General features: G+C 40.5%; 2 protein-coding genes across 4 annotated transcripts; both read left to right on the top strand.

The window, feature by feature from the left end:
- The first annotated feature begins 1,027 nt into the window (after nt 1-1,027).
- LOC149830657 (F-box/kelch-repeat protein SKIP30-like) lies at nt 1,028-7,153 on the top strand. Of its 2 annotated transcripts, none has more exons than XM_090016661.1 (2): nt 1,028-1,151; nt 5,765-7,153. In XM_090016661.1, the coding sequence occupies exon 2, from the start codon at nt 5,868-5,870 to the stop codon at nt 6,909-6,911; it is 1,044 nt and encodes a 347-aa protein (XP_089872787.1). In that variant the 5' UTR covers nt 1,028-1,151; nt 5,765-5,867; the 3' UTR covers nt 6,912-7,153. The 2 variants fall into 2 exon arrangements, with proteins under 2 accessions (XP_089872787.1, XP_089872788.1); XM_090016662.1 differs by having other exon boundaries at nt 1,140-1,151; nt 5,854-7,153.
- A 1,078-nt stretch (nt 7,154-8,231) lies between these two features.
- Nucleotides 8,232-16,944, top strand: LOC149830656 (protein CDC73 homolog). 2 transcript variants are annotated; one of them, XM_090016660.1, is made up of 4 exons: nt 8,232-9,555; nt 15,921-16,003; nt 16,231-16,275; nt 16,391-16,944. In XM_090016660.1, the coding sequence occupies exons 1-4, from the start codon at nt 8,532-8,534 to the stop codon at nt 16,394-16,396; spliced, it is 1,158 nt and encodes a 385-aa protein (XP_089872786.1). In that variant the 5' UTR covers nt 8,232-8,531; the 3' UTR covers nt 16,397-16,944. The 2 variants fall into 2 exon arrangements, with proteins under 2 accessions (XP_089872786.1, XP_089872785.1); XM_090016659.1 differs by having other exon boundaries at nt 16,231-16,944.
- Nucleotides 16,945-17,506: the final 562 nt, after the last annotated feature.

The raw sequence follows: 17,506 nt of genomic DNA, 5'->3' as shown, positions 1-17,506 counted from the left end.
AATGGGTGGCTGAGATCAATTTGTTAGATCGGACAACTAGAGGCTATTTCACACCCTTATAGGCAATGATGTTTTTGAAAACTCTGAAATATGCCTATCCCAACCGTCACTTAGCTTATTTTGTTTGAATCTTTTTAATTTGTTTTTCAAAAATGCCATGGCGCTGCCGCCCCCTATAGCCAATGAGTCTTCTTTCTTTGAAAACCCAACAAAATATTACAACTGGGCCACCGCCCAGCTGGTCAAACATGCCCAGCTAGGGCTCCGCCCAGTGAGCCCTAGCTAGGGTCTAGGTTCGAGCTTCCGAGTTGAGTCCAAACACCACAAACATATTCGAATTTCATTTTATTTAGAATTATACTTAGGTTTTTTTTTTGAAATAATCTTTCTAAACTCCAATATAACCTAAAGTATATTTTTTTTTAAACCCAAATCATGTCTAAACTTCTTAAAATCTTTTGAGTTTAGGCAATTTAAACTTTCTATGCATTTTTAATTAAAAAGAACTTAGGAGTTCAGTATAATATCATTATGATATATATATATATATATATATATATATATATATATATATATATATATATATATATATATCCGTTCTAGGGTTTTGTATACATATTTGTATATATATGTATATACATACTAATACGTATACATGCATATACATGTACACATGTATATGTATGCCATAAAAAATAATATGAAATTCTATCATAAATTGAATTTTTCTCATAAAATTAGTGGGTCTTACCTCTAGCTCATGATGAGCTAGAGATGAGCTCGACTTACCGCAACACCTCATATTTGGTTCGTTGGGCTGGTTTACCATCACTTCTGGGGCGAGATTTAGACTTTTGAAGCGAGTCGGTACTCAATCCGAAACATATATCCGATACAATGCGGCTCGCTAATCGGTCGCACAATTCGACTCCGGTCTCCTCCGAGTCCCGAGTCTTCAAACCGGTCGCGTCTATTGCCCGAATATGCGTTGGCGTTGTAACTCCGTATAAGGCAGGCACCTGCAGTGCCTGCACATGCATCATCTTTGTGCCTAAAGCCGACGCGTTAGCTCTTGAAATGCAATCCCATCTTTGTTCTCATCGTTTCCACCAAAAGAAGCCGATGGTTGAGATCCTCGACTCGCCTTTCTGGTAATCCCTCCAACCACCAACCACCAACCTCAAATTCTTTTTTGGTGGTGGTCTTATAAGAATGATGAGTTTTTGTCAAGATTCTTATGTACACATTAGTTTTTATGCACTCTAGAGGTAGATTTCTCTCTGATATGCTTATTTTCTCAATATCCGTTTAATTTTGCCTTTTTCAACTCGATTACATGCATAAATTGAAACTTGGTATCTTAAATTGGTCTCCTTTATAAGGATTTTTGAACAATTTTTATTGTTTTTTTTTGGGTTTATGATGGGGTTTGATGTTTCTTATGACTTTAGGGATTAGTCCTCTTATTTTGAAGATTTACTTAAGTTGGTTTTGTACCCTTGAAAAATTCCATGGGACTTAAGGGTAGAATGATTGATACCCTTTGATATGGAATACATTTTGGGCTTGATCATGAACTTGGTATTTTTGGGATTATGATAGGTATTCTTCATGTATGGTATATTTTTGACGCATTGGTTCTGTAATGTTTCTGAATTGCTCAAGTTGGTTTCTACATACAAATCTTCGTGCAGTTAGCGGATACTTATCAATCATGCTGCTGTTAGTGACGTATTGCGCTTTGATATGCCTTTGCATCTCTACATTTCCTTGCCATTTTATGCTTGATCAGGCCTTCGGTTGAATGTTTGCACCACTAGTAGGTGTTTTTGTTAGGCTTTTGGCACTTTGCAATTTGTATTGGGGTTTTAGGTTTATGATGGGATTGATGATAATATGTGCATTATCATGTTATGTTGTGGAATTTCTTTACAGTGTTTTTTCAATTTTTATTTGATGAAGCGCTAAATTGTTCTTTGATATGCCTTCATATAGAGATTCTCTTGCAAATTTAGGCTTCATTACAGAGACCAAGGGGAATATGGTGCTTTTTTTTTTCCTGAGATGCTTATTGTACAGTTTCATTACAGCTTTTTGGTTTTATGATTGTATTGATTCTACGTTTTCTATGTATTTCTCGTGTAGGTTGTCTAATTTTTATTGGGTGGTTTTCTAGTGATGTATTTTTGCCATTGTTGCTTCTTTTTGCAGTTAATGGGGCTGTTATGCTCTAACTGTTAGGTTCCTGCAAACATGAAATTGTAGGTATCATTGCTGAAGTTATGTTTGTTCCAACTAATTTAAGAAGATTATCATGTGACAATAAATTATAAGAACAATGGTTGCATCTTTTGAGGCCAAATACACACTACAATATGATATCTATGTGAGCCTTAAAAGGAAGTTGAAATTTCTTCACATGGTGTAGATGTATCAAATTTTTACATCTATGAGTTGTAGCTATAGAGTTGAATGCAGTAGGAAATTTTCATGCTAAGTTTTTCACATGAAGAATTTGGAAACTGGGTGAGGGTTTTGAAACTCTGAAAGTGAGATGCTTCCAGCTTAGATGATTTTAGATGGTGAGAAGAGGTTGAATCAGCAGAAATAAAACAATTGCAAGATGACCTGTTGGTTGCACATCTGATGGAGATTTAAAATTTGTCTGCAATCTAAAAGAGTTCAAGCTACAAAAGACACCTGGGAGCATCTGGAACATGTCCAACTGATCTAGAAATGCTTGCTTATATCATCTGGAGCATGCACTTTGTTCAGCCAGGCAAGGAGGAGTGGCATTTAGCAATTCAATTATTACATGTCTAATATCTGAGATGAGTCAGTGTTGGTGGAGTGCAGTGGAATCTGAGGCACAAAGAGGACACTACATCTCTTTTAGTTTCTCGCACTGTTAGTATCTCATTCATCATTGTCAATCATGTCAGCAAGAACTATTGAAGAGAAGGGGATTTTAGATAGCCTGCTGATATTCTACAGTTTCTTTTATACAGTTTTATTGTGTTTTGTTTTCGGATCATGGTCCTCCACCAATAATTTTAGATAAATGATTTCTTTTTCACCTTGTTCAAATGTATTTATTGTTCAGCAAAATTACTTTTGGTCTTTGAGAATTTTCACGAAATGATTAGATAATGGTTATGTAAAGCCCTCTTCTCCAAATAGAAGAGAGGACCTAGCCACCTCTTGTGGTTGCTTCTGCTGAAATGTTTAATTCATCTATTTCTGATGCAAATATTACATCCACCATCATCTGCCAAAAAAATTTGCAGAATGATATCTATATATTTTATTCAAAGTCTGGCAGCCTGCACTTTCTACAATAGGTCTGATTCTCCTGTCGCCTTCATTTTGTCTTGGATGTTTCTAAAAGTAGTTATTTCTATATCCTACTAAAGCTGTCAGTTGTTTTTCCTAGGATATTGTTTAACTCAAAAAGATTCCCAGTGCTTAGATTCTATTTCAAAGGTTTGTGTTCTATGTCACATGGGTGTGGGTGCGGGGATTCGGCACTTCCAAAAAAACCGGGTGCGGGGGTGCGGCAGGGGCAAAAATGTATATATATATATATATATCATGTATAGTGTATATGTATGAATGTATGATAGCTGTTAAGGTCCATGACATTTATGCCCAACTTACTTTTTATTTTTTTTTATCTTATATGGTTGTCCCCAAAGATAAAAGTAATGAGTTGTGGAGCCTGATTCATTGTTTTTTCCCTTGCAGGAAGGGGGGTCCGGGGGTTCCCCCCGGCGTGGGTCCCGCTGCGCAGTCAGCGGGCGGGGGTCCAGGGGGGGCGCCCCTGGTGGGGGGTTATAGCGGGGCAGCGCCCCCCTCCCCCCCCCCCCCCCCCAAAGTTTTTTTTTTTTTAAATTCCGCAGCCCATTTCATAGGGCAAAAAATTTAAAAAATAAAAAATAAAAAAATGGACAAAAATGACCCTGGGTGTGGTCAACGCACCCAGGGTCGGGTTGACTGCACCCGGTGCCGCACCCGCACCCGCGTCGAGTCGCGTCGATGCGGGACTCGACGCGGGTGCGGCACCCTGCTAGTCGAATCCCTGTGACATAGTTTGTGTTTAATATGTACTGTTCTTGGTAGGTAAATGTCTGAGCAAATTCAATTTGATAAGCTGCATCTGAAGAAATCCATACTTCCTTTTAGCTTTTGACCCTTTCATAGAGATGATTTTAGAGAAGCTTCTTTTGCTGACATATGGTATTTGCAGCTAAAGTTATTGCTTTCACAGAAAGTTGAGTTTAGAACAGTACCTTTGCTGATGTCAAATTTTTAAGAACTCAAAAAAGGGTTCTTGCTCTCACACGGATGATTTTAGAGACATGACATATGCGGATACAGTATTTATGAAAGGAGTTCTGAATGGCATGTAGAAGTGTGAAAATGTTTCTTCAACTGGAGGTGACATATTCTTATTATATAGGCTAGAATCATAGAATATGCTGCAGGTATCATTTATATGATACTTGATTTTCTGATTCTGGGAAGGAATATATACTATGGATTAGATAATTATGAAGATGCACCCCACAGGTGGTGTTCTATTGCATGTTCAACTTTGTAAAAAAATGGTTGGAATCCTCACCATATGACATTATCTTGTCTAGCTACGGCATATATTATTATTCACTATGAATTAATTCCAACATGCACTTCACTCTACACATTGCTACATCACTCTGTGTTGTTGATGTTGCTGACACAGTGGGTGATGGATTATTGGCCTTGACTTTTTGGATCCATAAATAACTGGTTCAGATCTCTCATAATGAAATATTGCAAAGTTTTTTCTCTGAATATATTCCTTTAGTTAGAATCATTCTCAATCAGTCTGTTATAGCCAGCAAAACCCATATGATAAGATCATGAGATAGGTAAATGTCAAAGTTGTACAGAATGCCTTGAAGAAATTCTTTACACCTGGTGGATTCTAGCTAAATATTTATCCACAGGATGCCTTTTTTTCGTTATCATTCAGTGCCAACCATTTCATGGGTATCTGCACCAATCCAAACATGCCTGTGTGCTTGTGAACACACACAAATAAATGAAATCTATACCATTCCATACCAGAGTTAAGTTTCTTAGGTGGGAAGCCCGCTTCCCGGAAATTTGCTTCGGAAGCACGATACTCCCGCTTCCGAAACTTGATGGGAATCTTGATTCTCCCACGCTTCTCTTATGCTTTCCACACGCTTTATCTATTCTTCTTATATGTTTTCTTACTCTACTTTTCATGTTTTTTATGTGTTTCCTCTCACACTTCTCACTCACTTCCATGCGCTTTCTCTAAATTGGTACTCATTTTTAGATTTTGTTACAAATTTAATTCTTACACTAAAAAATCATGAAATTTAAAAATAGTCACTTTTATTTTAGTTTTTATTTGCGTTCAATTTCTATTCCCATTCAATTATTGTATTTCTTTTTTTTATTCCTCGCTTCCGGCTTCCTATACATTTTAAATGCATCACTTCTCACTTCCACTTCCTAATCTGGCAACCTTGTTCCATACACTATTTTTAAATGAGGCTGATCCTTTTCTTTACTAACAAGAAGTTGAATCCCGCAATCAGGCACCTAATGATCATTATGCATTTAGATAACATGGGATTGTCTTGGTTACCTATTTTTCAACCTAAAGTCTAGATTCTATATTGGTGCTTGGCACTAATTCTCTGTATCTCTCTGTATGAAATTATGTTTTCAAAGTCTTTTCATGGTGCAGGAATTGAGCAGTGTTTTCCAGTAACCAGTAAGTTTGACTGCATTTTAGCTGAACATTGGGCCTGTCTGAAGCGTCTAACTGACATATAGGTGATCCTGGTATTATGTCTGGCCTGATTGATGGCCTTCCTGATGCTGTTGCACTTCGCTGCCTTGCACATGTTCCCTTCTACCTCCATCCCCAGCTGCAGCTTGTCTGCCGCTCATGGAGAGCTGTCCTCCGCAGTCCTGAGCTATTCAAGGCTCGTATTGAGGTTGGAGCAGCTGAGGAGTTCCTCTGTGTGACTGCCTTTGAACCGGAAAACTTGTGGCAACTATATGACCCCCTCCGAGATATTTGGATGACACTTCCACCTTTGCCATCGAAAATCAAGCACCTTACAAACTTTGGGGCTGTTTCTGTTGGTGGAAAATTGTTTGTGCTTGGTGGTAACAGTGATGCTGTGGATCCACAGACTGGGGATCATGATGGGATTTTCCCCACCAATGAGGTATGGTCCTATGACCCAATTCTTCAGCGGTGGAGCTCACGTGCACCAATGTTGGTTGCCCGGGCCATGTTTGCTTGCGGCATGTTAGATGAGCGGATAATTGTTGCCGGTGGCTTCACTGACTGCAGAAAATCCATCTCCAGAGCAGAGATATATGACCCTGAGAAGGATAGATGGGATACAATAGCAGATCTTCAACACACCCATAACTCAGCTTGCACTGGGGTAGTGATCTCAGGAAAGTTCCACGTGTTGCATAAGGGATTGTCGACAGTGCAGGTGCTGGAATACTATGAGAATCGTTGGGTGGTGGAGGACTATGGGTGGCTGCAGGGACCAGTGGCTATGGTTGGTGGGGATCTGTATGTGTACAGCCATGGCATGATCATTCGACAGGCAAAATGGCAGAGGTCGAGGAAGGCAGTCTCACCAGCAACTGATTTGCAGAGCAGGATTGGATTTGCACCGGTTGGACTAGGTGATGATCTGTATGTCATTGGGGGAGTGGATGGTCCGGGACAATGGAACCTTCCAATCAAGTTGCTCTCTGATGTGGATGTCCTTGATGTGAGGAGTGAGAGACCGACATGGCGACAAGTGTCTCCAATGACACGGTGCCGTGGAACGGTAGTTGGATGTACATTGCTGAGGATCTGAGCATGGGGAGGGGCTGTTCATGGTCTTTTGCATCTGCATTTTGCTCATTTTCCTCTTTGGGGATTTGATGTAAGAGCTTGTGTTTTGCCTGTGATTGTATGTCATAAAGTTTGGTTGGGCAAGGGTTCACTGTTTGGCACATGTAGGGACAAAGCACCATTTTGAGTGGGGGAATTGCTACTGTTATCAACGGCAAGTTTTGTTTTATCATTGCATGAGCTGGTTGATTTACAGTTTGGTAAGTTTATTTTGTTGAGATGCTGATCATTGAATTCGATATGGAAATGACTGCATGAGGTGAAATATGCCATCTTTGCCATACCATACATGATTGCATGTGTGTGAGATACACAAACACCGTGTGTGTTTTTTGGATTTTCATATCTTCTTGTAATTGCAAAACACAATAAAAGCACTTTCTCAAGATTCATGAAACATGAGAGTGTAAACTGTGATTGTGATTGTCACTTGTGAATGCTCCTCTCATAAATCCTGTGAAAGTTGGTCACAAGACTGACCTTGTAACCAACAATCAAAGTTTTTGGATTCTCAGCTGTTATTGCTCGGCCCACTTGTGACCAATGCAAACATCCTCAAGTTTGGTTTTGGTATCCCATTGCCTGATTCACATTATCCGGACACGGTAGGTAGGGCTGTCAACGGTCAGGTTCGTCTTGGGTACCTGACCTGAACCAGACCCAGACATCTGGATATGCCCATAAAAATGCTGACTCTAAGTATAGCAAGCAGAGCCAGCGCTGCCAGGTACCTGATCTTGGGGGTGGTTTCTCTATGTAAATATAAAAAAATAGTTTTTTGGGTCAACCTGGCAATTTGTACCCAACCCGATTCACAGAAAAACCAACAAAGTTTTCGTTATTAAATCTTATATTCTTTGTTGAAATAAAATAATATTTGGGCATCTTAGTTGTTTTTTGTTCTACCAAATAATAGTCATTTCACTGAGTGGTCTTAGGAATAAGCACGGCTTGAAACAAAGGATAATCAGATTAAAAAAAGAAGTTGATTGTAATTGTAGATAAGTTGGTGGCCCTCTTGTGATAGCTGACAAGTTGAGCGCCTTTCATAATTTACTGCCAATAAAAAGTTAAAAACTGCCCATTTTAGTTTGTGCAAATGGATCAGATCAGCCAAGATCTCAACCCAAATCCGATACATTATTCTAGGATTTGGATCTTAAAATAAAGATTCAAATATAGATTTCAATTTGATCCAGACTTTCTTGACGAGACTTTTCTGTGGGTTCGTGTCAGTGTTTTTGTGGAATGTACTGTAAGATGTGAATCAATCCGATTCATTTTCACCTTTTAAATGTACGAAAATACAAACCCTGTTTTCAACCCTTTTCTTGTTGGATCCGGTATGGTCATCTCAAGTTTCGATCGGACTCTGCCATATCGGACCTAGTTCAAATTCGTACAATGACACAGATATACTGATTTGGATCCGATCGGATCCGTTAGCCCCCAGTGAAATCAAAGTAGAAGGGCATATGAGAAATAACATAAACCCAAGGCCACCCTCTCGAAAACCCCCAACGTTTCAAAAACCTTCATCGTCTCTCTCTCTCTCTCTCTCTCTCTCTCTCTTGCGCGGGCAATGGATCCCCTCTCTGCGCTCAGAGACTTCACGACTAGGGGAGATCTAGACCAGATCGTCCGAGTTGGCGACGAGTTCCGGTTCGGCAATGCGTACTCCTTCCCTTGCAACTCCGAGACGGCATACCGCTCGAAGCAGGGCGGCCTCTACACCCTCGAGTCCCTCATCTTCTACGTCCAGAACGTCCACGTCAAGCACACCGACTACATCCAGCTCGCCCGCTCCCGTCGCATCCAGCCCGTCACCTTCACTGACCGCAAGCCCCTCCTCGACTACCTCCACGGCAAGATCTCCTCCACCGACGCCGTCGAAACCCTCATCGTTCGACCCTCCTCTCCCGCCGCCACCGATGCCTCCGGTCTCCACTCCGCCTCCGCCGCCACCGACGGCGTCCCTCCCGACGACGAGCCACCTCCTACGGAGCCGCCCACCGCGAGGGTTAGGGTTTTGGAGGGGGCAATCGGGTACACCAGCGCGATCAGGGTTCTGGAGCGGCCGCTCAAGGATCGGGAGGCACTCCTCGAGTGTAGATCGAGGGATTTCTACGGGATCCTCGTCGCGTCGACGAGGAAGGACGAGGATAGGTCCCGCCGGGACGGCGGGAAGGAGAACGGGGAGGAATCGGGGTTCGATGGGCTGCATTACGGGCGGGGGAAGGAGCTCGGGAAGGCGAAGCTCTTCGGCGGGAAGGCCGGCGAAGGGGTGCCGATCATCCTGGTGCCGAGCGCTTTCCAGACTCTGATCACGATCTACAACGTGAAGGAGTTCTTGGAGGACGGGGTCTTCGTGCCGACGGACGTGAAGGTGAAGCAGATGAGGGAGACGAAACAGGCGAAGCCCGACTGCGTCACGGTGCAAAAGAAGCTCAGCCGGGACCGAGCTGTGGCCGCCTACGAGGTGCGGGACAAGCCCTCGGGGATGAAGGCGGAGGATTGGGACCGCGTCGTGGCGGTGTTCGTGCTCGGCAAGGAGTGGCAGTTCAAGGATTGGCCGTTCAAGGACCATGTAGAGATCTTCAACAAGAGTAAGGAAACGAAACCCAATTAATTCTTTTCGTCTTCACTTTTCCTTCTTTTGGGGGTGGGGTCAGGCGATTGGAAAGTTCTGATGATAGTGGTAGTTTTAATTGCTGAAAAGTGGTTGATTCCGACATTAAATTCGTGTGTGATACTCTTTTCTATTTTGAGCGTTCGAGGGTTTACTGATGCTGTGATTGGTATTGAAGTTTGTTCTTTGGGAGCTCCCATTACCAGCGTTGTATATCTGTTAGGTGTGATGGAAATATTTTAGGCGAGGCTAGATATGTCCTGTTTGTTAAAATTGCAGAATGTCATGAAAAGTAAAGGGGAAGAAATTGTTAGCTTGATAGAAATTGTGACATTGGAGGATCGCAGGGACGCTCAGATTTTGTGGTTAAGGTTTTGAATTTGTTAGTTTTGCTCTTTCTTGATGCAGTAATTACAAGCTTACAGTTTGTTATCGTTGATTATCCGACATCACGTGCTAGGGTAACGAATATTTAGAGCGATACTACTTTTGCTATAGAATATTGACTTTATATTGTATTTCCGGTGATAGTTTCAAGCTCAAGGTATTCTTGGAGATTAGTATCACATTTCCTGGTATCATACTGGTGTTTTGCACTTTGGAACTTGCTGACTTGATCTTAATTGACGCAGTTACAAGCATCTATGGTCATGGCAACCTTCGTTCTCTGATTAACTTGTATGCTTCCCAATTGAAAGTTTGAGCCAGATGTAGGAATTATTGGGAACTAAAGCCTATCAGTATAATGTTCTTATCTTATATTTCACATTGCAGGCCCTACATCTGTCAGATTGTCGTTCCTTACTATTCCTTCAAGTTTGAACCTTGTTTCCTTGTCAACAGCCATATTATCTTGATATATTTAATTCCTTACATTGAAACTGTACTGAGATATTTGAGTAACTGGGATTTGCATCATCATTCCCATGATTGAGATGATTGTGAGCATCAGATAAATTGCTCACTGAGCGTCACTTGAAGATCTCTGTTGTGAAAGTTCTTTAAAAGCATTCTTCTTTATCTTCAACATCTAAACTTGATCGAAGGTGTTACCCCACCTAGAAACTTAACCTGAATTTTCAAAAAGCTTTGGTCAATGACCCTTTTAACTTTCTTTCTGTGCCATTGATATCTGAGTGAGTTTTGTTAATCTTCTTGACTTGTAAGGCTCATCGCATTAAGTGGCCTCTGCTTGTTGATATTTCCATCTTTGATGCCAGCAGTGTCATTTCATGCATAGAAATCATCATATCATGTGATGAAAGTATCATTGGATATCATTTCATATCATTTCATGCATCATTTTGTTCCTAAACATGTTATTTTATCCATCAAACAACGTCCTTAATTCAAGAAGAGTTCATTTCATTATCAATTTGTCTGACCTGAAGGTGTCATTAGAATATTTCATCTTATTTAGGCAGTGATATGGCTTCTCGAGCCTTGTACACACACCTGTGATACGGGCATCTTGCACCTGACTCAATTTACATCTGTTCCATCATGATAATGTATCCATAATCATAAGGTCATTCATGGTTCCTAATCATTCATGCAGTTTCCTGCATTAGTAACCTTTGTGCTTGTGCAACTTCCAAAATGTTCTAGGATTTAGGCCCCAGTGCCCCACCACATAGGGTATGAGTCACGGAATATTTAGACTTTCTTAGGACCAGTGCTGATTTTAGTAGCCCTTAGGATGTAGTCTTAGCATGTAATTGGTGATTTGATCTTTAGGACTAAATAATAACAATTGATGATTTCGTTAGAAACACTTGTTGGTCAAGTTTGACACCAATGCTTCCCAGTAGCATTGTTTGGCTTTTATGCTGAGTCAACACATTGGTGTTTGTCGTGCATATTTGCAAAATATCATTTGGATTTGATGAGTTCTGTTTTGGACTTATTTTTCAAATAGTGAATGACCTTCTTCTCTATCATATACAAGCCATAGTTGCCCATAAGGGCTTTGCTCATTGGTAGGACTTGTGAATGTCACCAAGCTGAATGGTTGCCTTGAGTTCAAAGAAATACAAGTGTGTGTCCCGTGCTGCGAGGCTGAAGCTGGTTGTACTCCCTGGTGGGCAAGGGGGACCTGGGGTCTTTACACCAATGGGCTTGTGAGTGAGTGAGTGAAGTGGTTTTCCTTGGTTATCCAAGAAAAGAAATATACAAGGCTTAATTGTTTTATATCAATGTATGGTGGATTCTGCAAACTTATTGTTGTTTCCACTGCTTGAAGTGATTGTTACGACCACAAAGAAATGATGAATCCCAGCTACGGATATGTAAGGGCCAAAACCGACAAATGCTTTTACCATGTTTATCTTATTAAGCATCTGATGTTGTTATAGTTTATAGTTTGGTGACTGTGATGATGTTTCTGACTGAAGAAATTAGGCACTTTCCTGGCAACACTGGTTATTGGTGTATTTATTATAGGAAAATCTGTTAGTGTGCATTCTTTGTCAGGCAATTTCTTGGCTATGTCACATGGGTGCGGGTGCGGCGCAATTTCAAAATTTTTGGACACAGGGACACAGTTATATATATATATATATATATATATATATATATATATATATATATATATCCAGTGTGTGCATACATGTGGATATTGTCCTCTAAAGTTTGGCACCAGCATAAGTGTTTTTACAAACTTTGCAAATTGTACTTTTGCCCTTGCAGAAAAGGTGGTTCGGGGGCTCCCCTCGATGCGGGTCCCGCTGCGCGGTCAGCGGGCAGGGGTCCGGGGGGGTCGTAGGGGGGCAGCGCCCCCCAAATTTTTTTTCTTCTGGGTCTTATGTTTGAGACTCATGCTATATATATATATATACAACAAACAACAACAACTACGCCTTCATCCCAAAACAATTGGGGTCAGCGATATGAACCAAAAAAGAAATTCATTTTGGGTCTTCCACATGAATCCTTTTCCTCCAATCATTTCTATCCAATGCCATGTCCTCGGTGAGGTTCAAAGCATTCATATCCTTTCCGATCATCTCCATCCAAGTCTTCCTAGGCCTACCCCGACCTCTTTTAACTAATCTATTTTCCCATTTCTCCAACCTTCTAACTGGAGCATCATTAGGCCTTCGCCGAATATGTCCAAACCACCGTAAACGATTCTCTCGCATCTTATTTTCAATGGGTGCAACACCTACCTTCTTACGTATCTCCTCGTTCCGAATCTTATCTCTTATTGTATTTCCACACATCCATCTAAGCATCCGCATCTCAGCTACACTCATTTTTTGAATATGATGTCTCTTGGCAGCCCAACATTCCGTACCATATAGTAAAGCGGGTCTAATAGTCGTCCTATAAAACTTTCCCTTCAACCGCAATGGCATTCTACGATCGCACAACACTCCAGTTGCACTTTTCCATTTCATCCACCCAACCTTTATCCTATGATTTACATCTCCATCAATTTCTCCATACTTTTGAATGATGGATCCCAAATATTTGAAATAATCATTCACCGGTATTTCTTGCTCACCAAGCTTCACTACACTCCCATCCCTACTTCGTTGCTTACTAAACCGACATTCCATGTATTCAGTCTTACTCTTACTCAACTTAAAACCTCTAGCTTCCAATGTCTGTCTCCATAAGTCTAACTTAGCATTAACCCCAGCTCTAGACTCATCAATCAAAACAATATCATCAGCAAACAACATACACCACGGTACATTTTCTTGAATTGATCTCGTAAGCTCATCCATCACTATCGCAAAAAGGAAAGGGCTTAAAGCAGATCCTTGATGTAACCCAACCGTTATCGGAAAATTGGTTGTCACCCCTCCACACGTGCGGACATTGGTTACTACTCCTTCATACATATCTTTAATTATACTAATGTACTTGAGAGAAACACCTTTCTTCATCATTGTCCACCAGAGAACGTCCCTAGGTACTCTATCGTATGCCTTCTCTAAATCAATAAAAACCATATGCAAATCTTTATTTCTCTCTCTATATCTTTCAATAAGTTGTCTAAGAAGATGTATAGCTTCCATAGTTGATCTACCAGGCATAAAACCAAATTGATTCTCCGATATCGTGACAACCTTCCTCAACCTAGACTCAATCACCCTCTCCCAAAGTTTCATAGTATGACTCATGAGTTTTATACCACGATAGTTTGTACAATCTTGTATATCACCCTTATTCTTATATAAAGGCACCAAAGTACTCTTCCTCCACTCATTTGGCATCTTATTTGTTCGCCAAATCAAGTTAAAAAGATTTGTCAACCATTCTAAACCTTTCTCTCCCAAGCATTTCCAAGCCTCGATAGGTATACCATCTGGGCCAACTGCCCTTCTTGATTTCATTTTCTTCAAAGCCTCTGCAATTTCATTCTTTTGAATCTTGCGCATGAAGTCACGATTTATCTCATGAAAAGGAATGGAGAAGTCTCCAAGATCTTGAGTATGACTATCATTAAATAGCTTATCAAAATAATCTTTCCATCTCTCCTTAATCTCCTCATCTTTGACTAAAACCCTTTGCGTTTCATCTTTGATACATCTAACCATACCCAAATCCTTCGATTTCCTATCTCTCATCTTTGCAAGCCTATAAATATCCTTCTCGCCTTCTTTGGTATCCAACTTGTCATAAACCTCTTTATATACCTTAGCCCTCGCGTTTCGAACAATTTTTTTAGCTTCCTTCTTTGCTATCATATACTTCTCCAAATTCTCATTATCACGACTCTTACTTAGATTTCTATAACACTCTCTTTTAACCTTAATAGCTAATTTGACATCCTCGTACCACCATGATGTATCCTTACCTAGTGGTGCACCGCCTTTAGACTCACCCAATACCTCCTTAGCCACTTTTCTCATGCCACCCGCTATCTTATTCCACATTGATTCTGAATCCTCCTCGAGACACCAATTAGCTTCCTTAACTACCTGCTCTACAAACATTCCTTGTTTAGCTTCTTTCAGTGACCACCACTTAATTCTAAGATCTATCCTATGTCTATCCCTTTTGCGGCATTGTCTAATTCTAAGATCTAAAATTAAGACTCTATGTTGTGTAGCTACACTTTCTCCCGGTATAACCTTACAATCGATGCAACAACCCCTATCTCTCTTTCTAAGTAGGAAAAAATCTATCTGACTTGTATTAACCCCACTTTTAAATGTTACTAGGTGAGACTCTCTCTTCCTAAACCAAGTGTTTGCTACGATCATATCATAGGACAAACAAAAATCTAAAATCCTTTCCCCACTTTCATTTCTTTCTCCTATACCATAGCCTTCATGGATACTCTCAAATCCATCCTTACTAATGCCTACATGTCCATTAAGGTCACCGCCGATGAAAAGCTTTTCTCCATAAGATATCCCTTGTACTACTATATCTAAATCTTCCCAAAATTGATGCTTAATGGAATCATCTAAACCTACTTTAGGTGTATATATATATATATTTTAAAAAAATATATATAAAAAGTTCATTTTTTTTGTTTTTTGCCTTAAAAATGAACAAAAATAGACTCGGTCAATGTTGACCGAGTCCAAAACGTGGACGGACTCGGCCTCAGTGCGTTGACCGAGTCCGACTCTTCGTTGACCGAGACCGGCCCGTGTCTGAAGCCGCACCTGTGTTCGCACCCGTGTCAGGGCGTGTTGACGCGGGTGCGTCGACCCCCTAGCCGAGTCCGTGTGACATAGTTTCTTGGTGACTATGCCTTCATTCAACTAATGTACAGATATGCAAGTTTTACCATTGACAATGCCCTTTTGAGATAAATTTCTTGCATCTGATTGATTGAGTGAGTCCACTGAAATGAAAATGCTTATAATCCAAGGGATTTTAAATAAATGGAAGAGTTAAATAATGAGTAATGTCAACATAACTTAACTTGCAGACACAAACTTATGACTGCCCGTGACACATATGCACCCATACACACCTGAATACATGCATGCAGTATTTGTTAACTTGTAGCCCATGCATAGGTTATTGGGTAAGGACCGTCCTTGTCAAGGCGGTTTGTTTGTTCAGACGGTAATTTAGGCTCATCAAAAACGTCCTTGTCAAGGCGGTATGCGTCATCACCCTTACCCATTGTTCAATCTTCTCCAGTGAATCCAGATAACAGCAAATGCCTTGAAAAGACGGTAAGAATGCTGTAGTTATATTGTAATTCTAGTGTGTAACTTACTATGAACCCATTGATCAACTTGGATGATTTTATTAGTTAGATTAAATATGAGTTTGGCAATGTTCCCATTTCATGTCTGTTGGTTTGCTTAATATGGTGATTTCTGGAATTGAGAACCCTTAAAAGAGGTGTTTTTTGGCATTTTGCAGTAATTGGATTCTTTATGCGTTTTGAGGATGACAGTGTGGAGTCGGCAAAATTGGTGAAGCAGTGGAATGTGAAGATTATATCTGTGAGTATGGTGTTCACAAGCCCATTTATAAGAATGTGATGACCAACGGAAGGGGCTTGGACTGTTCTGAGCAACCTGATCCGTCGCATGCCCTTGTCGGATCTTGGGTTTATGATTTTTTAGCTCTGCCTTCAGGTTTAGTTTTATTCTGAATTAGGAAACCATTATAAGCTAATCAGAATTTGGTAAAAGTGTGGATCGGTGTCTTATACAGTACAACCTTGCAGATAAGCAAGAACAAACGGCATCAGGATAGGGCTGCAGCACTTGAGGTATGGGAGAAGCTGGAAGATTTTGTCCGGTCACGATCGCATGGTTGAGCACAGAACAATGTAAAGTATTGTAAGCTGTTGCTGCCATTGGATTAATTTTTTATCCTCTTGGCAGGACTAAGCAAAATGTGAGGTACATTAGCTGCTAGAATTTTCTTCTCATATAAATAAAGTGATTCAGATTTGAAGCAGTGGATCAGCCGCCATAGACCTTTGGCTTCTCTATCGAGTATTGTGATGCTTCCACTCCAGATTGTGCTTCCAAGAAGATGAAAGTGAAGGACAAATTTGCTGAAACTGATATCGGCCACGTGTGGAGATGTGAGCATGTAAGAGCTATCCTGTTCTCATTGCAGATTAGAGGTAGATGCTGAATTTCTTTTGGATTGTATGATCATAAGATTTAGAGATGCACTTTGGGGATTTATTGCCATTGGAATCGGTCTGTGTATTATTCTCTTGAAAAAACATCTGGGCATTGTAATCAAATGTGCCAACATTTTTTACATAACGGCAGTTGCAGAGCTTTTCATTATTTGTTGGTAGTTTCAATTTCTTGAAATAGGATTCAGACTGCAACTGATGGGTGCTTTTCCCTTGAGGAAATCAGTTTGCTATTTTGTATTGCTGAGCCTGGTGTTATTGCATATGAACCAAATTGCAGGTGGTTATTTGCTTTTGGATTTTGTGGTGGGTTTAGGCGATTTCGGCATCCTTTTGAATATTATGATAATGTGTTAAAAACGTTCTTTTCTTCGTGAAGCTCTGGGCATGTAAAAATCTTCTTCTAAACAGTCCAGTTACCTTATTCTCCCCTCCCCTTATGTATTATTCTTAATGAAAATCTGCTTAGGTAAATATATAACCTACAGAAAAGTGAGCTAAGCCAACCAATCTTGCTTGTACAATGAAAAGAGCCACCGGTTTACCCCTCCAGCGAATCAATTTAGCCAAAGGTAGCTCATGCTGAAGTTTCAATCAATATCTACGCCAGAAAATTAAGAACATGAATCCAGTAACCCAAACAAGGGGCTCGGACGGATAAACTATTTATAACAAAATGATTATATCTGTTGATAAGTTGTAAAGTATCATAGGCTATGTTGCAGGGATACTTTAATATACGGCGGTATACTGTCCCCTTATGTATCATTTTCTTTTTGAAAGGCAAGCTGGGGTTAGTCCGACGCAGTTATTATTCAACATACCACTGGGGTTTCAACCTGCAACG

This window comes from Nuphar pumila, chromosome 8, assembly GCF_984573655.1.
Source record: "Nuphar pumila chromosome 8, dmNupPumi1.hap1.1, whole genome shotgun sequence".
Lineage (NCBI taxonomy): Eukaryota > Viridiplantae > Streptophyta > Magnoliopsida > Nymphaeales > Nymphaeaceae > Nuphar > Nuphar pumila.
The sequence above is the reverse complement of the archived record's forward strand: the minus strand, read 5'-3'. Positions and strand labels throughout refer to the sequence as shown.

Coding starts and splice junctions, on each gene's coding strand:
- LOC149830657 (XM_090016661.1), top strand. CDS start 5,868: ATGTCTGGCCTGATTGATGGCCTTCCTGATGCTGTTGCACTTCGCTGC.
- LOC149830656 (XM_090016659.1), top strand. CDS start 8,532: ATGGATCCCCTCTCTGCGCTCAGAGACTTCACGACTAGGGGAGATCTA. Junction 9,556..15,920: donor TGTAGAGATCTTCAACAAGA/GTAAGGAAACGA, acceptor GGCATTTTGCAG/TAATTGGATTCTTTATGCGT. Junction 16,004..16,230: donor GGAATGTGAAGATTATATCT/GTGAGTATGGTG, acceptor ACAACCTTGCAG/ATAAGCAAGAACAAACGGCA.